This window comes from Neovison vison, chromosome 3 (assembly GCF_020171115.1).
Source record: "Neovison vison isolate M4711 chromosome 3, ASM_NN_V1, whole genome shotgun sequence".
NCBI lineage: Eukaryota > Metazoa > Chordata > Mammalia > Carnivora > Mustelidae > Neogale > Neogale vison.
This window is the reverse complement of record NC_058093.1, coordinates 222,249,062-222,272,053: the sequence shown is the minus strand read 5'-3', so window position 1 is coordinate 222,272,053 and position 22,992 is coordinate 222,249,062. Positions and strand designations below refer to the sequence as shown.

The 22,992-nt window shown below is 47.2% G+C and overlaps 1 protein-coding gene across 1 annotated transcript in view; it reads left to right on the top strand.

Moving 5' to 3' along the window:
• MYO18B (myosin XVIIIB) overlaps positions 1 to 22,992 on the top strand; it is a 237,265-nt gene that overhangs the window by 104,362 nt on the left and 109,911 nt on the right. The window contains exons 25-30 of the mRNA XM_044244039.1: positions 6,741 to 6,860; positions 7,177 to 7,285; positions 11,048 to 11,172; positions 16,741 to 16,895; positions 20,891 to 21,014; positions 21,804 to 22,004. Coding sequence (XP_044099974.1) covers positions 6,741 to 6,860; positions 7,177 to 7,285; positions 11,048 to 11,172; positions 16,741 to 16,895; positions 20,891 to 21,014; positions 21,804 to 22,004 — 834 coding nt within the window. The remainder of the gene's footprint in view (positions 1 to 6,740; positions 6,861 to 7,176; positions 7,286 to 11,047; positions 11,173 to 16,740; positions 16,896 to 20,890; positions 21,015 to 21,803; positions 22,005 to 22,992) is intronic.

Genomic DNA, 22,992 nt, shown 5'->3' with positions numbered 1-22,992 from the left:
GGAAGGGGAAAGACTTGCGAGGGGCCATGTGCTCATGTGGTGACAGTCTAGATCGTGTATCAAGTCTTCTGACTCCTGGTGCTCTGCTACACCTCTGTGCTCTGGGGACTGGATGTGGTAGGCCTGTCATTCCCAGGAGAGTAAGAAAGCCTGGGTACCTTGGGATATTAGAGTCTCTTGAACCTGAACTACTGGGACATGCTGGGGAGAGTGTCCTTCCAGCAGAAAGCTGGCTGCAGAGGTCCTCTGGCCAAAGTCTGGGCATAGTCATGAATGATCACGGGGGGCTTGGTTGAGACCCCACAGAGGAGTGCACAGCTGGAATATTCCGAGTGCCTTAGCCCAGATGGGGGCCATCTTGTTTTCTCTACCTACTTTGTAATACAGATGAAAACCTCGGGAACTGGACGAGTTAAGGTCAGGTCCAGGAGCAGAAGGTGGATGAGGGGCAGGTGGCTTTGGGCCCTCGTTGCCCGTTGTACATACCTGTCTTCACCTATCACCACCACCGCTAACACATATGTGATTACATCTTAGCTCTTTTTATACCCCTCAAAGCATTCAATGCCAATGGAGTAAATGAATGAAATATTGTTGGATTGAGTAATTAAAGTAACTTAATGAACAGTGTGTCTGTGCCAGGTTCTGTGACCCATCCTTTACTTGTTTTGTCTCATTCTACCTTCCCAACAAAGTACAAAGAAGGTGTGATTAGTATTCCTGTGTTCTAGAAGGGGACAGTGAGGACCAGAGAGGGAAAGTGATTTGTCCAATATCACACAGCTAGTGAGTAGCAGAGCTGGGCTCTGACCTTGGGTCTGGCTGACTCCAAACAGGCAGCGAGAGAGGAGGAGCAGCTCCTCCAACTGGGAATCGGGTCAGGGAGTGGCTCCTCCTTCCAGCCAAGCCCTACAGTCCTGGTGGTGGGAGGGTCTCATGCCCACAGGGAGGCTATGGAATGGGGTCGGTTCCTGAATATGGCCCAGATCACAGGAGCTGGGAGAATCTTGTTAGAGTTTTACATGCCATCCTGAAGGGGAGGGCTGGACCAAAACACATCTTCAAGATGGGATGTGTGGGGGACAGCATCCCAGGGGTTATTTCCTCATTAGGGGGGTGGTGCTATGGCACTTTGAAGACCTCTTCCAAAGCTCATGGAAGACCCTCTCCCCACAAGGCCTGTCGATGATGTGTCACCCCATGTGTCCTGCTCTGATGCATGATACCGCCTTGCCTGTGTCAGAGTGTTGTCAGTGTGGCCCCTTAGCCCGTTCCTACCGACATGCCCACTGACATGCCCACCGACACGCTGGAGTCTGTGGGTCCCTCCCTTGCTCCTTGGCTCCTGCATACATTATTAGTCATTCTTTGAGCCCCCAATAAGCAGTTTGACAGTGTGTCTAGGAGAGAAGGTCCTGGAGCCAGGCTGCCTTGATTCACATCCAGCCCTGCTGCTGGCTGGCCGGGCGTCCTCAGGCGAGTGTCTTGTACCCTGGCGCCTCAGGTCCTCATCTGGAACGCGGAGACGTCAGCACCTACCTCTCCCTGGTTCCTGGAAGGTTCTGAGGGTTACCTTGTGCCGGGCCCCGGGTGAGCACTCTCAGAGTAGTGACGATGATTAAGGTAGGTCCGTCCAGCTGGGGAGAGAAATACACAGAGAGGTGTTGGACCTGGTGCCCAGAGTGAGTCCCTGGGGAACCTTGGAGGCCGCCACTAAGCTAGAGAATTGTTCTGAAGGTCCCCTAATGACTGAGGCAGCTCTGAGGGCAGACACCATGCGATTGAAACCATGGCTTTAATCTCCTTGACAAGCAAACAGCACCCCAGCCAGCCAGCTCTGCGGCTGGACAGAACCTTTCCCTATTCATTAACCCCTCCCCCCCTTTTTCTGATTTTATTTTCCATTTTCTCTCTTAATCACCCAGGTTGGCAGGGATGGGGCTTCTCTTCCACCAGGGGTGCATAAAGCTTTCTTTTTGGGCATGTCCCTCAATCGTGGTTGATCTTGCCTTTGAGCCCCACCTTAGCTGGTTGCATCACTCCCCCTCCCCCACCCACTCCTTCCAGGTCTTCTCCAGGAGCACTGCTGACCCCAGTGGGTGTGGGACCTTGAGTCAGATGGTGGATGTGGGGACAGGGAGGTGCTGTAAATATGACTCAGCACCTGGGATTCAGGCTGGACTCCCTGTGGGACCTAACAGCCATGACCTTGAAAAAATCAGTTCGTGACTCAATGCCTCAGTTTTCTGTTCTGTGAACAGGGAATGACAGAAATGTCTCTCCCAGCATTCAGTGAGCATGAGCTTTTTCTGCCATAAGGGCTTGTAATGAACCAATTGTTTTCTTTAAATTGAAACGTACTGGGAAGACAGTGAAAGGCCACCGCTTGCTCTCTATAGATAAGATCATTTGAGGAGTTTTGAGAGCTCTTGAATATGAGAGCCAAGGACAAGGTTGGGTTAAGACACGTGGGTGTTCTACATGTGGTTTTATCGCCCCAGCTTGGCAGGCGGATCCGTGAAGGCAGAGCCTTCACCATACAGTTGGTGCTCACATAATGAATGACAAGGGACAGTGACAGCCCAAAGGGTCCCGTGTGTGCTTAGCATTTAATGTCCATCAACATTTATGGTTACCCACTGTTTCTCTCAAACTGCAAATGATGCCAGTGAGAGGGATAGATACTATTTCTATTTGACTCTGTGTAAAATATACTGCGAATTCATTCATTTCTGTCCCCTTCTCTTTGATAGACCTTTGGAGTCATTGTCCCCAAGGAGAAAGAGAGTTTCTGATGATTTGGCTTAAATGGTGGATCCAGGGAGGTTTTCAGAATAATTTCTAGTTAATTGGTCCTTGAGTAATCTGCAAGGATCCTTCTGGGTTTGCCAACCAGGCTCTCCTCTCGTTAAATTGGTTTTCATTTTATATTTGCCTAATAGCTCTGGGCATGGTGCCCAAAACTCACCTCTATGGATAAAGCCCTTGGGCCCCAAAATGTAGGAAGGGAGAGGGTTTGGTGGGGACAGGGGAAGGTCGGGGGCTACTTGTCTCTGTGAAAAGCGTCTGTCATGTCCCTAATTTGAAAGCATTAATTGTCCTTTGGGCTCTAGACTTGGGTTGTGTAGAACTCAAAATTAATGCCTTAAATTAATTTTGTGCTCCCTTTGCTCAGGCTGATTAGAACAAATTAAATTTCACACTAATTGGCTAAGGTGGGGAGAACACAATCCTGGTGTTTGGGATCAATGCTGATTGCAGGGATGCGGGTCAGGGCATTAGGGCACGATCTGGGGCATTCCCAGGTTGCTCCAGCCCATATTCAGTGCTCACTGCAAATGATCATTCCTCTAGGGCCAGTGTTGCTGTGTCCTTGTACGTAAGCCAGTGTAACTTGTCTAAAGCCAAGCGTGAAGCCAAGATTAGGAAGAGATTCTGGCAATTTCTAAGGCTGTAATTCTTAAACTTGGTTGCCTTTAAGCATAACCATGAAACGTGTTGAAGTCCAGATCCCTGGGTCCCACCAAAGATTGCGGTGGTGTGGGCATTCTGGGAATCCTAGACGGGGATCTCCATTCTAACGACCACCCCAGGGGACCACCCCCAGGGGACTGCAAATGTGCAGAACACATTAAAGATACCAGTGTAAGGAACAGCAACAGGAAGCCCCACCCCAGAGACAGCCAGGAGAGCTCTGCCCTGGGAGAGCCCCTGGCTTGCGACAGGACTCATCTCGGCTCAGTCCCAGCTCTGTCACTCACTTGCTATGTGACTTTGGAAAATGCTCCCCCTAAGCCTCCTTCTTCCCCGTTTCCATTGAAATACACATTTCAGTCTAAGCCCACACTGGTGTGGTCACCAAGATGGGAAGCCCATGGGTTGGAGGAGGGGGAAAAAAGATGGGAGGCCTAGAATGTTCTGGAGCAGCAATCCTTGTTTTTGTAGCTCAGTTTTCGGGGACTATTTTTAAAAAGATAGTTTATTTGGTTTTGTGTTTTGCTGCTTACAAAAGTGGTTAAAAAATCAACAGTGGAGAAATGCATTACAAGGAAATAGAGGAGTCCCCAGTGAGCCCACCCTTCTAGGGGGAAAGAAGAAATCCTTGATAACGGTGCAAGTACAAACAGAACAAAAACGGGAACATGCCAGACATTCTGTTCTGCAACTTTGCTTTTCTCCTTCCCCCCACGCCTACCCCACTCTCCACTGTTGGCAATATATCTTGGGGACTTATTTTTTTTTCCAAGTCAAAATGTATAGATCTTCATCCTCCTCCTCCGTGGGGCAGAGGAATGATTTTTGAGGCCACCTGTGAGCTGATGGCATTGATGGGAACTGGCTGGGGTGGCAGCTGGCTTCCGTGCTGAAGGACCACTATTGTCTGTGACAATAGCCCATAGTCATTTCTTGGTGCCACGCACTGGGTCTTATGCGAGAAGGAAGTGTTTAGACATCTTCATGTACAACATTTATGGCATCAGATGGGAAGCAAGAAGGACCATAGACTTCCCCAATGCAATGCATTTTACTGCTCAGCCGACCACAGCCCCAGAGAGGAAGACGTTCGTCCAAGGTCACATAATATGTTAGTTGCTGTGTCTGGACTTGAACCTTGTACCTTCCTCCTCCTCCCTCTCCTCCCCCTCCTCCTCCTCCCTCTTCTCCTCTTCCTCCTCCTCCTCTTCCTTCTTCTTTTCCTTTTCTTTCCCTGTCTTTTAACCACTGTGCTCCATGGAGGGAGTCTCCATTTCCCGAACGACCCTTCTGTGTAAGGTCATTTCTGAGCCTTTTCATCATAAACACTCCACTTATAACCATTTCTCTCCTCATTCCTTTGGCATATCCTTGAACCTGGAAGGCTGCACTTTGGGACAATAATAGCACAGAAGTCTTGACCCATCTGGCATCTGTAGTTGGTCGTTGATGGGAAAAACGTCGGTGCAAGTGGGAATTCATTAAAATATAAGTGTTTTTATGTTTCTGCCTTGAAACAGGACTGCCTTAATTCACTGTATTTCTGAGGTAGGACCACAGCCTGTAGAGTGTGAGCACCTGACTCACGACCCACTTCTTCCTTTCTTAGACCGAACATGTGACTATGTGATTTCTCCTTTTGATTTCATTAGGGCAGAGCAAATGGTGAAGGAGTTCACTGGCAGAAACCTAATTTATTAATTTTTTTTCTTGTAGTTTTCACACCTGCAACTATTTGAAAAAGTAGATGTTTGAGTTAGAATTTAAAGCATTTTAAGAAGCAGCTCTCATGCATTCATTTCTTCCAATGCATTCCTCCTAATTTTCATGGAAATGCCTTGCCTGGTCATATTTTTTTAGGTGTATGTAATAGCTAATTTAATCAGTAATTGTAGCAGAAATGCACCTGGAATAAATGGGTGGGGAACACACAACAGGGAATGGCCATTCCCTGGTAGAGGGGAGCCATAAAGAGGTTTTCTTTTCTTTCTTTCATTATTTGAGAGAGAGTGTGCATGCAACACATGAGCAGTGGGAAGGGGTAGAGGGAGAAGCAGACTCCTTGTTGAACAGGGAGCCCAGTGTGAGACTGGATCCTGGACTCCAGGATCATGACCTGAGCTAAAGGCAAAGGCTTAAGTGATTGAGCCCCCAAGGCGTCCCCAAAGAGAGGTTTTGTAGCTTAGTGCTTTCCTATGTGGTAGACACCTGTGAGTCTTACTGAGGGGAGCCTGTTGGTCTGTCCAGCTTCTGTCCACTGAAGGATGGGTAAGGAGATTTTCTGCTAAAACAACTTTTTAAATTGGGCCCTTACTATATGCCAGCCCTGTGCTAAGCTTTATGTGGATGATCTCCTTTAATTCTCAAAATGATTCTATAAGTTATCTCCCACCCTGTAAAGTTGAGAAAACTGGGATTTGGGTGGGCATCCTGCCTGGTTCATGGTCACAATGCTGGTGAGTGTTGGGCCAAGAATTCTCACTCATCAAGACCAATACAATTTTTAAAAAATTTTTTATTGTTTATAAACATATATTTTTATCCCCAGGGGTACAGGTCTGTGAATCACCAGGTTTACACACTTCACAGCACTCACCAAAGCACATACCCTCCCCAATGTCCATAACCCCACCCCCCTTCTCCCAACCCCCCTCCCCCCAGCAACCTACAGTTTGTTTCGTGAGATTAAGAGTCACTTATGGTTTGTCTCCCTCCCTATCCCATCTTGTTTCATTGATTCTTCTCCTACCCACTTAAGCCCTCATGTTGCATCACCACTTCCTCATATCAGGGAGATCATATGATAGTTGTCTTTCTCCGCTTGACTTATTTCGCTAAGCATGATACGCTCTAGTTCCATCCATGTTGTCGCAAATGGCAAGATTTCATTTCTTTTGATGGCTGCATAGTATTCCATTGTGTATATATACCACATCTTCTTGATCCATTCATCTGTTGATGGACATCTAGGTTCTTTCCATAGTTTGGCTATTGTGGACATTGCTGCTATAAACATTCGGGTGCATGTGCCCCTTTGGATCACTACGTTTGTATCTTTAGGGTAAATACCCAGTAGTGCAATTGCTGGGTCATAGGGCAGTTCTATTTTAAGACCAATACAATTTTGACATCCACGCTCTTAACCATCTCATGGCACAGAGAGCTGGTGATTTATCCCCGGGGGGTCCTGTGGAGGGTGCCTGGGGGGAGAAGGGTTGGTGGCCCTCCTCCCACGAGTGACCCTGTTGTAACCCTCCCCATTCCAGATTGCTGACTTGACCACAGAGCTCGCTGATGAACACTTCAAAGGGGACGTGGCCTGCCAGGTGCTGGAGAGCGAGCGGGCAGAGCGGCTGCACGCTTGCCGGGAGGTCCAGGAGCTGAAGGTGAATAGTCCCTGGGAGCTGTCAGAGGGTGTGGTTGTGGCCATGCACGGTGGCTGGGAGTGGTTGGGCCTGCCCCCTTTGCCATCTGCCTGCGTGTGAGAGCGGTAAGCCTGCACAAGGTACACTGGCTTGCAGACTCCCATGTTCAAGGTCCTGGAGGACACTTGGGTCTTCCTAATGCTTGGCCTTGGAGGTGCCCTGAATGAGCACAGTGCAGAGCCCAGACAGTCCCTGGATATGGGGGTATCACGGAGGGAAACGGCCAGGCCCAGACTCTGTCGAGCTCCAGTTTGATACATTGAGGTCTTTCTTCCAGAGCAAGTATGAGCAAGTCCAGAAGAATTTGGGGGAAGTGCAGAAGCAGTTGGAAGAAGCCCAGCAGAAAATTCAGTTGAATGACTTGGAAAGGAGCCACACTAGAGGAGGTGAGCAGACCGGGGACTCCTGCGGACAGGCTTGGGTGGAAAATGCCACCTTTTTGTTTCATTTATTCATTCATTCATTCATTCATACACACTGAGCACTGACTATGCTCAAAACATTGCTTTAGGGCTGACACAGCCCAGCCCTCCCGGAACTTCCGGTCTAGAGCAGACATGAGGCAGAGAACCCAACAATAGCCCAAATAGCAAATTATCAACATGACGTGTACATTTCAGTAAGAAACTAAAAATGTTAAAAAAAAATGGCTCTATGGCAAAGCACCTTTAGAATTACAAGAATATTTTTCATATAAATTTTGAGCAAGGTATTTCAGTCTTTAGAAGTGGAGTCAATGAAATTGCGTCGCTGGGTTGGAACCTAGACTCTGTCCCTTACCAGGTAGGTGGCTTTGGGGCAAGAAATGTGCTTCTCAGTTTGCTTACCTTTGAATGGATGTCGTCAGAGGTGATAGATGGAAATCGTTCAGCCACGTTCATGGCTACCTTACTCTTTTTTTTTTTTTTAAAGATTTTATTTGTTTATTTGACAGACAGAGATCACAAGTAGACAGAGAGGCAGGCAGAGAGAGAGAGAGAGGGAAGCAGGCTCCCTGCTGAGCAGAGAGCCCGATGCGGGACTCGATCCCAGGACCCTGAGATCATGACCTGAGCCGAAGGCAGCGGCTTTAACCCACTGAGCCACCCAGGCGCCCATGGCTACCTTACTCTTAATGGCTGATGTTACTAATAGTGGGGTCGTTATCTGTGTTCGTAAACTCTGGAGAAGAAACTACTCCTGTCCCCACTTAAAAGCGGTGTTAGGTACTCAGGGGGTACTGGAGAGAAGACAAGTCCCCTGAATCACTCAGCGACAGGTGTGCTCCACAGAGCCAGGTTTTTTGCTTAATGCCTGGCTCATGCAGTTACCCCAAAACCCACGTCTTATGTTTCGAGAGGCACAGTGACATCTCTGTCAACTCCTCTTCCCATTCTAAATGAGTCAGGTGAGAAGAACGCCCAGAGCATCTGTCAACTTTTAAAAAAACTTGACATCATCCCTTTAATGCCCCCAGGGGATTCGTGCCCTAGAAACGTCAGGGACACTCAGAGGAACAGGGGTCATGAGGCGGTGAAGAGGCAAAGTGCATTTGCTTTTCACTCTGCTCTGGCTTCCTCTCATCCTGGCTAACCCCAGGGCTGGCATTTACCAGGGGAGCTTGGGATTCTCTGGGACGTGGCACCCAGTGAAGGAGGGTACAAGCAGCAAGTGGGAAATGGGTTCATCCACACCCCATGGGGTGGGACAGCACAGTTCCCCAGGAGAGCATGGGCCCCAGTTTCATCCTGACTGTGATTGATGGCCCAGTTTGTTTCTCTCTGGGAAGATCTGGGAGCTGAAAGGGAGGGGGAGGTGTGCTTAGCCCATGAGCGTATTAGTCACAATGCTATATAGGCTCTCAGCCCTGGATGCTCATTCCAGGAAGCCAAATCCACAAATATTTTGTTTTTCATTATGAAAGCAATACATACTCATTACAGAAAATTTCTAAAATATAGGAAAGTTGAAAGGAGCCATAAAACATTTTAATCACACCCCAGCAAGTCCACGACAATCTCCTCAATGGCTCAAGCCAGAGTATCAATTATTGAAAACATGGCTGTTTTTCCACCAGGCGTGGTGAAGTGTTTGGAGAGGACCTTTTATGGTGTGCGGACAGCACTGGATAGGCCACCAGGGGGAGGGGGTGACAGAAGGATTTTAGTTGGGCCCCGCACTCCAGAAATTTGTGGTAGACATGGGGAAGTCATAAATCTAGGAAAAGTGGATAATGAAGGGTTGAGTTATATGTATGGATTAAGAATGCCTCTCCCATACCCCACCCCCGGGAGGGATGCTAGAGGTGGAAATCAGCTTTGAGGCATGGAGAACCATTTCCTCATCTGCTTGTGCTGACCATGCCTACCACTCGCTCTGTGGTACATCATAACGCAGAGTACGAGTAAGGCTGCACAAATGCTTTCTGCTTTCTCTTCCTTTCGCAGATGCTTGTTATTTGAGTTTTGTTTTGTTTTGTTTTGTTTTTCCCCTGGTGGGGAGACAGGATTCTTTTTCTGCCATGGTATTATTTACCTTGGTGGAAAACTGATCAAGCTCGAACTCCTTATAATTTTATCATCCTATTTGAGTTCATTATGTGGGAATCCCTATTGGAGTCACCTCCTTTAAGACTTCAGTCCTACCATCTTTCTGAGCATTCACCCATCCTTCCTTCCATCCATCCATGTACCCACTCATCCGTCCATCCATCCTTCCATTCATCCATGTATCCATCATCCATACATCCATGTACCCTTCCATCCATCCTTCCATCCATCCATGTGTCCACCTGTCCATCCATCCATCCTTCCATCCATCTGTGTATCCATCCATCCATCCATCCATCCATCCAGTGAAAGTTATGAAGTATTTATGATATGCTAGGCATTGTAGTAAATCCCTCAGACACAATCATGAACAAAATGGTTTGCTGTTTTTGTAAGTTTGAATTCTCTTCTGGATTTCTATAAGCTTCCCTTATGAGAGATCTGATCATGCTAGGTTGTAGTTGTCTTTTTGATGTTTGTCTCCTGTACTAGATTCTGCTGGAAGATAGTGTGGTTTCTTATTTGTTTCATTATCCCTTGTGCCTTGTGTGCAGCAGTGCACTCAGTGAGCATCTCAGTGCGTGGTAGAAGGAACAATGTATGATGTATGTATGTATGTATGTATGGATGGATGGATGGATAAATTATGTATGTATGTATGTATGTATAGATGGATGGTTAGATGTATTTATGGATGGATGGATGGAAAGATGGTTGGATGGATGGATGGATGGTTAGATGTATTTATGGATGGATGGATGGAAAGATGGTTGGATGGATGGATGGATGGATGGATGAATGAAGTGGATGGTCACTATCTTCAGCTGTCCACATGTAGAATGTTTCCCATAGTTCCATTACTTTAAGGGAATTATTCTATTACTCAGATAATCTAAAGACACCATAACCTTGGTCTAGCCCCTTCTATTCAAGTAGTTTTCATCATACCAGCAAGTGATTTTTTAAAAAAAAAGACTTTTACTGAATCAAGGGATTGTTCTCTTATCTCATAGAGATATCTTAGGACCAATGTCTCTGTTGCTATACATTCATTGCCCCTTATTCATTACCTTTTAATTACTGTTCATTGATTTATTTGTTAATTAATTTAACCAGTAGTTGTTGCTTACATACTGTCACCCAATGTGGTTGGCCAGAAAGATGATTCCAATTGGTGAACTTGTATCAACATGTATGGGGGAAACTTCTGTGTGTTGTGGATGCTTCTAGAGGGTGTTGAGAATCTACAAATGACTGAAATAGCTCTCCAGAATAGATGGTTGTGGAATTCCCTTCGAAAAAGAAAAGTATGTGTATGCTTATAGAGAAATTAAACAGTATAAGGCAACACAGCTTAGAATAGTAAGCAGGCAATAATTTTGGACAACTAGAGGTGGTCAGGACAGGTTGCCTAGAAGAGGTTTTTGATTTTTTTGTTTAACAAAAAAACAATTTTAACTTGGACTTAAGGCAGAATTTCTTAACCTGAAGTCCAAGGTCAGGCCTCAGGAACTCTATATTGCAAAATTATGTACAAAGAGCTAAGATAGTGTGAGAGAACCACCCTCATTCACCTAACCTCCCCTCCTGCCTCCTCCCACCCCTGACTTTGTTAAATAGCGGATGAATGGCAGATGCGCTTCGACTGTGCTCAGATGGAGAACGAGTTCCTCAGGAAACGTCTGCAGCAATTTGAGGAGAGGTTGGACTCAGAGCTGACATCCAGGAAAGAGCTGGAGCAGAAGGTAAGAGGTTGTAGCAGGTCTGGGTCCCCAAAGGGCCAGATTGGGGAGGTTCTCAGCAGAATTGTTCAAGGTAATGGCTGAACCTGGAGAGGGAGAAAGAGGGCACCCCCATTTCATGTTTTTACACCTCCACTCCAAATGCTGGTCACTGTGGGAGATGAGAAACATTTTGTCCATATGCGGGTGTTGTACATGGGGAAAGAATACACTGGAATAAAGAACCTTGGACCCTGGGCCTCAGATCTTTCTCCTCTATAGAATGATTGCCATATGCCCTTAGAATTGTCCAGTCTTATCCATTTCCTTTGCCTCTAATCTCCCACCTCCATCTCTCATCTAGATCAGAGCAACAGCCTCCAACTTGGTCTCCTTGCCTCCAGCTTCTCCTCTCACCCACCTGCCCCACAGCAGCCAAGAGATCTTTTAGCCTTTTTCAGACTGTGCTGTTACTGCACATTACGCTGACTCTCACAGTGGACTGTTTGCTTCAGTGTTTTGTAAATTTTGACTGTGAGCTCATCATCAACATGCCTCTTTCTCCCACACCACAGGCTCCCAGGTGGTCTGTGTGATGGAATGTTCTTTTTTCTTCCTCTGACTGTTACAGTGAATTTTGTGTGTGTTTAGTTATTTTATTATTTTTTCTTTTTTTTTAATGGTGTTATATTAGTCACCATAAAATACATCGTTAGTTTTTGATGCGGTGTTCCAAGATTCACTCTTTCTGTACCATACCCGGTGCTCCAAGCAATCCATGCCCTCCTTAATACCCACCATCAGGCTCACCCATTCGCCACCCCTCCCCAAGGGGTGGACCTGTGGACAAACCCCCAGTTTGTTTCTTGGAGTCCACAGTCTTTCATGGTTCATCACCCTGCCTTTGATTCCCCCCCCCCTTCAATTTTCCTTTCCTTCTCCTAATGTCCTCCATGTTATTCCTCATGTTCCACAAGTAAGTGAAACCATATGATAATTGACTTTCTCTGCACTCAGCATAATCTCCTCCAGTCCCATCCATGTTGATGCAAAAGTTGGGTATTCATCCTTTCTGATGGCTGCATAATACTCCATAGTATACATGGACCATATCTTCTTTATCCATTTGTCTATTGAAGGGCATCTCTTCTCTTTCCACAGTTTGGCCACTGTGGACAATGCTGCTATGAACATTGGGGTGCATGTGGCCCTTCCTTTCATTACATCTGTGTCTCTGGAGTAAATACACAATGGTGCAATTACCAGGTCATAGGGTAGCTCTATTTTTAATTTTTTTGTTTAGTTATTTTAGCTCTTGCTTTAAAACTTTAAAAAAATGTATTGATTTTCATGGCAGTTCTATGTTTGTAGGTTGTGGGTGTGTTTCTCTAGAAGGAGTATTTTTGCTCTGTCTCCTGCAGCAGCCTTTGAGATTCTGAAAAATTCTCTCCATTGCAGACTTTGGCAACAAGGGCACAGTGCCAATTTGAGCTCTCAACCCACCTGAGGCACAGATCTAGGGTTTTGACTTCTTAGGGGAACATGTTCTCATCCATCCAGAGCCAGCCTGGCACCAGGCCTTCTGACTCCCTTCCAGACCAGTGGGTGGAGCTTTTCTTTCCCCCTTACCCTGAGGGGCAGCTCTCTGAGGGTCATGACTTAATGCAGGGGTCTTCTTTCCAACCTCCACCTTCCTTAGTCCCAAGGCTTTGTCTCTTGTCTCTGTCTGAGCGTTCAAACCCAGCTGTGGTGCTGTGATCCTTAGTTACATTTCTGGATCTTTTGGCTGCTCCCTTTCTCCCCCACCATGGCTGCCAAACCCATCTTGGCTCTTGTTTTGTGTCCTTTGTGTTTAGGATATCCTGAAGTTTTCCTTCCTTTCTTGAAAGTGCAGCCAGATATCACAAATATCAGGTATTCATATTTAATATTTTCAAGACAAATATAGGGATATTTTGGTCTCTTTTCCTGTTTTGAATGGTCTCCAGTGACACCTAGACTACATTTTAACCAGCTACACTCTAACTAGTGGTGTGCTGGTAAATGGGCCTTTGAAACTAAACACCCCGATGTCTAGCATTTACCAATGGCCAATTTCCATGGTGTAAATGTTTCTACTGGGGCCAATCTCAGCCTACCATTGTGAGAGCACTGTGTGGAATTGGGAGGAGAGTCAGCTCTCATAAATGGCTCTAGCATGCTGAATCCAAGCATATTCACTTGTTCAAAGCTTATAGCCAGAGAGAGAGGAGGGTATCTTCCTATACATTCCCTGCTTAGACCATTGCCTCCCTCATCGTCAACACCCCCCCGCCAGAGGGGCCCCCTTGATACAATGGATGAACCTATGTTAATGCTTCATTATCACCTAAAGTCTATAGGTTACAGTAGGGTTCACTCTTGGTGTACATTCTGTGGGTTTAGACAAATGTGTCAGGACATGGATCCCCCATTGTAGTTTTAAGGAGGAGTTTGGGGCACCTGGTGGCTCAGTCCTTTAGCGTCTGCCTTCAGCTCAGGTCATGATCCCAGGGTCCTGGGATCAAGCCCCACATCAGGCTCCCTGCTCAGTGGGGGAATCTGCGTCTCCCTCTCTCACTACCTCTACTTGTATTCCCTCTCTGATGCCGCCCCCTCGTCCAATAAATAAATAGAAAATCTTAAAAAAAAAGACGTCTGCTACCCTAAAAATCCTCTCTGCCACAGTGATTCACCCCTCCATACTTTCGCCTTTTCCAGAATGTCGCATAGTTGGAATCATATGGTATGTCACCTTTTCAGATCGGCTTCTTTCACTTAGTTGTAGGCATTGAAGTTTCTCTACCTCTTTTCCTAGCTTGATAGCTGAAGAATATTGCATGGTCTGGATAGACCACAGTGTGTCCACTCACCTATGGAAGAACATATTGGTTGCTTCCATGTTTTGGCAATTGCGAGTAAAGCTGAAATAAACACCCATGTGCAGGTTTTCGTGTGGACAGAAACTTTCAACTCCTCTGGGTCAATCGCAAGGAGAATAATTGCTGGATCATATGGGAAAAGCATGTTCAGTTTCGGAGGAAACTGCCAAATTGTCTCCCACTGTGGCTGTCCCATTTTGCATCCCTACCAGCACTGCGAGAATTCCTGTTGCTTTACATTCTTGGCAGCGTTTGGTGTTGTCTGTGTTCTGGATTTGGGCCATTCTTATAGGTGCATGGTGGTGTCTTGTTTTAATTTGCAATTCCCTTGGGCCATATGACATGGAGCACCTTTTCAAAGGCTTATTCATGGTCTTTATTCTTTGTGAGAACTGTCTTTTAAGGTCTTTGGCCCATTTTTTAATTGAGTTGTTTTCTTGTTGGGTTTCAAGTGTTCTTTGTATATTTTGGAGAACAGTCGTCTGTCCAATATGTTTTTTGCAAATATTTCCTCCCAGTCGATAGCTGGTCTTTTCATTTTCTCTCTATTTTTAAAAGATTTTATTTATTTATTTGAGAGCAAACAAGAGAACACACAAGCAGGGGGTGGGGTGAGGGAGAGGGAGAAGCAGGCTCCCCACTGAGTAGGAAGCCCCAACGTGGGGCTCAATCCCAGGACCCTGGGACCATGATCTGAACTGACGGCTGATTAACCAACTGAGCCAGTCAGGTTCCCCTGTCTTTTCATTTTCTTGACAGTGTCTTTTGCGGGGCAGAAAATTTTAACTTCTAATGAAGTCCAGCTTTTAAATTCTTTCTTTCATGGGTCATGACTTTTGTGTATATCTCTAAAAAGTCATTGCCAAACCCAAGGTCACGTAGGTTTTCATCTAAATTATCTTCCAGGAGATTTAAAGTTTTGCATTTTATTTTTTATTTTTTTAAAAGATTTTATTTATTTATTTGATAGACAGAGATCACAGGTAGGCAGAGAGGCAGGCAGAGAGAGAGAGGAGGAAGCAGGCTCCCCGCTGAGCAGAGAGCCCGATGCGGGGCTTGATCCCAGGACCCTGAGATCATGACCTGAACTGAAGGCAAAGGTTTAACCCACTGAGCCACCCAGGCACCCCTGTAGTTTTGCATTTTAGGTGTGTGATACATTTTAAGTTAATTTTTGTGAAGGGTGTATGGTCTATGTCAAGATTCTTCTTTTTTTTTTTTTTTTTTTTGCATGTGGATGACCAGTTGTCTCAACATCATTTGCAGAAAAGATTATTTTGCTCATTGTATCACCTTTATTCTTTTGTGAAAGATCAAATGTCTATATCTCTGTGAGTCTATTTCTGGGCTCTCTATCCTCTTCCCTTGCACTGCCTTAGTCTTCCTCACCTCTGGGCCTTTGCACATACTGTTACCTTTTGCTAGAATATTCTCCTTCCCCGACCTGGATACCTCCAACTCTCCTTAAGATGTGAGTTTATAGGTCCTTCCCTCCAGAAAGTCTCCCCTGATACAGACTGGTTGGGTGCCCTTGAATTGTGTCCCCAAGTATAAACCTCATCATGATGTATATAATTATCTGCTCACTTCTGGGTTCCCCACCCCCATCAGTGATGAGCACCTTGAGAATTGAGGTCCTACTTGCCTGTCCTGCTGTTAAATGTATCCCCTCACTGAGAGAAAAGCATTATGTGACCATCATGCAGAGGGGGGCCAGGGTGAGATCATATGGGGGTTTTATAAACAATGGAAGGTCAGGATTCTCCCTGCCGATGATGGTTTTTGTGGTCACTTCCAAGCCAGACATTATTTTGTAGTCCTCAAAGTCATCCTGAGCTGTGGATAAACCCAACTACAAGGGAACAGCGGAGTTCTTTAGTAACAAATTATAAAGGCGGGTCAGTTTCCCCAAGGAAGGGGGAAGTTATTCATGCCGCATTAAGAAGTAATAAAGCTGCAACCTTTTCTGAGCTGCAGAATATAAGAAAACATCCCATTTGCCTTCAAATACTGAATTTAGAATTACAGGCTTCATTAACTCAGAGTTTTGCTTATTTAAAGAAATTCTTTAATGAGGCCATTTCTTCAAAGCAAGTGTGCTGAGTTGTCCTCTCTCCCAGATTTAAACTAGGACATTTGGGAGGGCTTTTCCTTGAGGAAGAGGCGAGAGGCTTTGCTTTTCTGTTTGTTTACGGTTATGTGTATTGCTGTGTAATTTGGGCCGTCAAAAGTGCCATTTACGGCCTGAACCTTTACAGACTGTCTCATGGGGTTCCTGAGTAGAGCCTTGAGATGTACCATTTTGACTGCTTCTTGGTTAATCTCCACATGGCTCCGAGATGAAGCCCATGGAGGAGGGTATTAATACCGCAGGCTCACAGGGCTGTCGTGTTGAGGCAGGGCTTGGGTAGAATCTGTGGACACTTTGGCAGAATTATTATGGAGGCAATTGAAACCCTGCCCCTGAGGGGCAATCGCCCCTGCCCCCATCTTCCCCCTGAGCAGACAGGGTCAGAGAAGCAGCTTCCTTGTGGAGACACAGGCAGAAAGTTGTCCTGTCCAGGTCTCTCTGGCCCTAGCACCTGTTCTCTCCACCACACTCACTGTAGTGATGGTAGCTACTTGAAGTTCAAAGTAGAAAGTCCGTTCAAGGGCAGACCCAGTGGGGTAATTCATTCTGTGACTCCCACAGCTTGCGGAGCTGCAGAGCGCCTACGAGGGGGCCAAGAAAATGGCCCACCAGCACAAGAGGAAGTGTCACCATCTCACCTGTGACCTGGAGGACACCCGCCTCCAGCTGGAGAACCAGCAGAGCCGAAATCACGAACTTGAGAAGAAGCAGAAGAAGTGAGTTGCATGACACTCCCCTCGTGGGAGCTCCAGGGTGGGCTATATTGGTGCAGGGGTCTTCTGGGGTCTCCAGGTTCTCCTCCTCAGGCCCCCTCCCTTCCATCAGGGCTCCTCATCCACAAGGCCTAATGCCCTTGTCTGGCCCTTAATATCCTCCCCAGCACTCACATCTTATTCCTGTAAGGTTCTCCCACATATGTAGCAAGAAGTGATTCCTTCCTGTTACCCAATCAGCCACGTGACCTTGGGGAGAGTTCTTGGCCTCTCAGGGCCTCAACATCCCTGTTTATCAAGTGAGGAATTGGTTATGGAGGGTGAGGACACCTTAGCATGGTGGTTGGGGGAGCGAGCCCTGATGTCACGCTACCCCAGTTTAAGACCTCATTATGCCCTTTTCCAGTTGTCTGACCTTGGACAAATCTTTCAACCCCTTGAGCTTCAGTTTCTCAGCCTCAGGTCAGGGGGCAGAACACACCATACCAGTGAGGACTAAATGATATGGTTGGTAGACCCAATGGACTGATGTCTGATTCTTAGCCCCATTGTAGGATATGGAGCCACAGAATGCGGAGGCCAAAAATCCACTCACTGCTCTCGGCAGTTAGGGCCTCAGCTCTCAGATCACATGAACAGCTCTGGCACAGACAGATGGAGCCTTGTGCATGAACATGATGCCTATCTTGAAGCTGCACTCTAGTTCCTAGATGAGGACCCAGGAGCATCCGTCTGCAAAATCTCAGTGCCCGAGCTCATTTAACCCTGGACACCCGCTGTGTTGGAAGCCCTTCTGCTTGTTTGGTGAGGGTAGTTTGTGGTGTTCAGGGGTCCCATTTTGAGTCAGACAACCTCCAATGGAGACTTCATAGGAGACAAAGAGATGAGATACAGCCTCTTTTAGACAGTCTGGGAAGAAAATTCAGAAAAATGTTACGAGAGATGCAAGAAGGGGTAAGCTGAGTTATATTTTCATGGGAGTGGCATAGATTTTGAACTTGGTCTGTGTAATTAAATATTATTTCTCTCACTTGGAGCTTTTCTGAACTGGCTTCTTCATGTGAAAAAAAAAAAAAAAAGATCTTTGAGGGGGTTGTTAGCAATGGCCTTCCAAAACAAGAGCGGTTTCTTTAATCTTTTATTGATATCTGACTCTGTTTCTTTTTTCATGTTCCTGGGGACTCAGCTGAATCTTGTCATTGCGGTGGGGAAAATGGCTTTGTCTTACCTTGGTCATGTCCTGTGTGACCTTGTCAAATGATATCTCCTCTCTAGGCCAGAGAAAGGCTGGGGCTCCTAAGGAGTTCTTGGACTTATTGCTGAAGAATAGCTTCTATAGGGGCACCTGGGTGGCTCAGTCAGTTAAGCGTCTACCTTTGGCTCAGGTCATGATCCCAGAGTCTTGGGATTGAGCCCCATGTTGGGCTCTCTGGTTGAGAGGGAGCCTACTTCTCCCTCTTCCTGTGCCTGCTGCTCTGTCTACTTTTGCTCTCTGTCAGATAAATAAAATCTTAAAAAAAAAAAAAAAAGAATAGCTCCTACAGACCCCGTCTGTAAATGGGGGACTCCAGCCTCCCCTCAGGGTTTCCAGTTGCCAGTTATGACAATATCAGCTTTCCTCTGTGGGTTCTGCTCCAGTTCTTTTAATATTTTTTAAAGATTTATTTATTTATTTGAGAGAGAGAGAGAGAGAATGAGCAGGCAGGGAAGGGGCAGAGGGAGAGAGAGAAGCAGACTTCCTGCTGAGCAGGGAGCCTGACACAGGGCTAGATCCCAGGATCCCGGGATCATGACCTGAGCTGAAGGCTGATGCTTAACCAAATGAGCCACCCAGGTGACCCTCTGCTCCTATTCTGAGGAGTTATGTGGGGGGGGGGTTTCACTCTTCAGTGAGGATGGGAGCTTTCCAGAGAGATGGAAATTCCATCTCTCTGGTCTTTCCCTGACACTCCTTGGGCAGAATCCTCCATTCTAGGCACTCAAGACCCTCCCGATGGGGTTCCCCTGGGAAAATCCCCATTTATTCATACTTATATTGTTTCCCCCTGAGACTTACTTGTCCTGTGGTTCTCCCTATCCCTCTCCCATCTCTTGGCAGACATTAATTCATGTTCTGAAGCCTGTTGCAAATAGCAGTCATTATCTGTCTCAGTGGACCAACATTTTAGCAGGGAGCTGATGGACGATAGAAGCCTTGCTCTAATGATGGGAAGTCAGGCAAAATGTAGTGGGGAAAGATCTAGAAGGGAGCAAACCTTCCTCCTATTTTTCTAAGTCTAACCAAACTGTAGAGGTAGCCGCCTCCTGAGTTTGCTGGGCCCTGGTGGACTGATGTCCACCACAGTTTCCCTGTCCCTCCACCGTGGCATCTAAGTTCACAGCCACCCAAAGTGGTTCCATCTGGTTTTGGCTTCTTGTTGCCATGGTTACTCCATGGGTCACAAAGCTCTGTTCTGAGGGCCGATGGAACTCCCAGCCTGCTTCCTTGCGGTGAGGCCTGGGCTGGGCTCACCGACTCCCACACTCACTGGAGGTTAGAACCCAGGCCTGCTTTGGGTGGGGTGAAGTGGGTGTGGGAATCCATCTGGCCTCATGCAGTTTGTCGGTCAGTGTGTTCCAGAAGTTTGGGTCTCTGTAGGAGCCATTCTTTGGCATCAGGCGGCCTGTTAGGCCAGGGCCTCCTTGGAACCCTCTTTCACTGGCTAGCCCCCACTGTCTGTCCCCAACTGTACCAGTTAGATGGGGGCTAGCTAAGACAGCAATGGACCTGGACCCTGCCTGGCATTTGGGGCCAAATCACTCTGCCTGTCTGAACTTCAACTTCCTCTTCTGTAAAATCCATATCATCACATGTTTCTTGCTGAATCCTTACTACACGGACCCAGCGCAGAGCCTGGCACTCTGGGACTCCACACCATTGTTACCACCACGATGTTTCCCTTTTCAGGTGGCCTTGAATGATGTCACCATCAGCCAATGAGAAAGTTCCTGGGCTCTTCCAACAGGAGGACTCCCTCATCCTCCCATGATGGGCTCTCTTGGGAGTCTGAGGCTTTGAATGACCATCTGGTGTTAAGATACAATGGATAGTCTTATAACAGGGGAGACTTTCTTCTCGCTGGGGCCCAGAACCCACGCCCAGTTCAGCCAGGCTGGCCGTGCCCAGGGAACTTTCCATAGGGGTTTCCGTGTGGCCCGAGGACAAGTGACCAAGGTCATACCTTATTGAGGCTCGGCAAAGAGCCTCCTCTACTGGTTTCCTCATCTGGGAGAGGGGTAGAAGTTCAAGGCAACTGCATAGAATGATGTCAAATCCAGGAGGTGCTTCACACTCGGCAGTCACCATCGTGGAGGAGCAGGTGGGCCCCAAATGAGGCATTTCCTGATTCCCAGGGCAGCCCCGAAGAGGACCGTCGAGTCTCTGTGTTTTTCACTGGGAAACCAAATGAAGACAAGACCGAATGTAGTAGTGTCCAGCCTTTTATCAATAATCACCGGCTCTGATATAGCTGATGGGTGCAGAAGCCAGACAGTCTCCTGTAGGAGACACAGTATAGACGCTCTCTTGTGTGTGCAAATATATACTTCCATTCCTTCCCCATCAGTGACTATTAGACCCCAAGCCTGTATATGGGGGAACCTGATAGATGAGGTTTTTCTATCATTCCGTATGTTCTTTTCCTGTTATCTGTTCTGTTATCTATTCTACCCTGGCTTTCACCTATGTATTTTATTGTATTTTATACAAGCCTCTGTTATATTTGGAGAAGCTCTATCTGAGCCCTAGAAGTTGCCCTCTGACATTCTAGATTCCTCCTGCCCATCCACAACCTTAGATAAAAGCACTGGAGTGCAAACTCTCAACTCTCTCTCCCTCCTTCTCTTTGTCTCTCACTCTCTCTCTTTCGTGGTTGCCGACAAGTTCACTGCCTCTCTCCAGCCCTTGCCCCCAGGGGAACCCCCCCCCCACCGCCATGACATGCCCTCTGCTTGAACAGGTTTGATATGCAGCTGGCCCAGGCCCTGGGGGAGTCCGTGTTTGAGAAGGGTCTTCGGGAGAAAGTAACCCAGGAGAACACCAGCGTCCGGTGGGAACTAGGCCAGCTTCAGCAACAGTTGAAGGTAAGGGATGGGAAGGGCATGGAGCCCTCTAGGCTTTTAGTTGCTGGTTTCCAGGAAACCCGCCCCCCTCTTTCACCCAAGGTAAAAAGTAACAAGGAAGAGAACCTTGGGGTGGCGTGGCAGGGGTAGGCTGGTCTGCCAGCCAGCTGGAGTCATGGGTTCTGGGGTGCCTTAAGACTACTGTCATTGAAAGAGTGATTGTCAGAGGATCTGAGCACTTTCAAGCTACCCACCTGGGAGATAGGAGAGGCTGGGGAAAGAATGAGACCCTGTCACCTCATCCAGGGGCAGCACCCTGTCCTATGCAGGCTCCTGTGCAGAGGGATTTTATTAAAACATGACATGGGCACTTTATTCATTTGCTCCTTATTCTTCTCCCTGCTTCCCCCAAGAGAGAGCTCATCCTGGCATTCAGCAATTTCTTGATCTAGCCCCAAGTTCTTTGATCCTGGAGTTGACTTTCTAACCTGGATGAATCATTTCTGGACACCTCGCCTCACTGCCCCAGTGTTGCAGTCCTTGAGATGTCACTTGCCTCTCGGCTGATACACAGCTCACAAATGGGCAAACGCTCCCTTTATGCGCTTTGAGGTCTAACTCTGGGGGCCGTGGTCCCTACAAAGGCCCCCGCCCCTACTGGTGTGAGCTGTCCCAGGGAGCAGCCCTTGGTGTCCCACAGGGGCGCCTGCCGGAGTTTCCAGGCCGAGGTAGGGATGGCAAATTGTCCCATGGTGGATGGGATGCATGACCATGTGACTCTGGATCTCCACCCCACCTTGGTCTCTGCAGCAAAAGGAGCAGGAAACCTCGCAGCTGAAGCAGGAGGTGGAGACGCTGCAGACCCAAAAGCGGGAGCTGTTGGGGTTGTCCTCCCTGGGGGAGAGCTGTGTCGCTGGCTTGAAGGAGAGGCTCTGGAAGCTGGAATCCAGCGCCCTTGAGCAACAGAAAATACAGAACCAGCAAGAAAACACCATCAAGCAGCTGGAGCAGGTAGGAAAGCTCTGTCCTAGGCTCTGTCTCAGACTGGCTCCAGTGCAGAAGGGGGTTATTGATATGCAACGCCAGCACCTTACCTCACTCAGCTGCTCCTTATTCTGCTGTGGCTCCCTATTAGCCCCCAAACCCTTTCAACCTCTGGGTCTGGCATCCAGAGCCTTCCTGATCTAGCCTACTCCTCCCATCCTGCCAGGGCCAGAAACCAGTGTGATCCCCACTTCATAGATGTAGAAGCTAAGGCTTGGAATCACAGCGGGGGTGCCGGGAATGGGACCTGGAACACATGCCCTCTGACTCCCATAGCACCTGTTACTTCTAGGAAGACTGGCACTCTCATCTTTGGGGAACAGAAAATCACTAATGGGAAGAAGGCAGGAATATCGACTACATTAATACCAGTGAAGTATCCAATGAAGATTTTCTTTGTGGGCTTATTGGTTGATGTGCCTGTTTCATGCCACAAAGAACTCGAAGTGGCTTATAGAACGTGTGCCTCCTAAAACAGAAAAATTATAAATAAAATGATCTAAGCTGGAAAGACACACTCAAATAGACACCAAAGAGGTTTGGGGATGGTGAATTAATATGCAGATATAGAAAGCATGTGATCTTATACCCTTAATGGGTTCAGCTCTAAACTTCCTGGTGGCCAGAGAGAAAAAGGAAATGTGAGTTTTGTGATGTTTGCTATCCCAAGGTAAAAAAACAAACCAGCTTTTCCTGAGGTTTAGCTGGAAAGAAATTTCTCATGTGGCATTTCATGAGTGGCAACGATTTCAAAGCAGTTGTATGGCGGAGACCCTCTTTTCGAGAAAATCTGACCAGATAGCACGAATATGGAAAGCAGATGAACTCTGAGCAGCTCTGGTTCCATGGAGGGAGGGAGTGAGAAGGCGGGGGTGCCTGGTCTGGCTTCTCACTTACCTTCACTCCACTGGCAGGAAACCCATTAAGTACTGAGACCCGGGTGTGGCAGGCATGG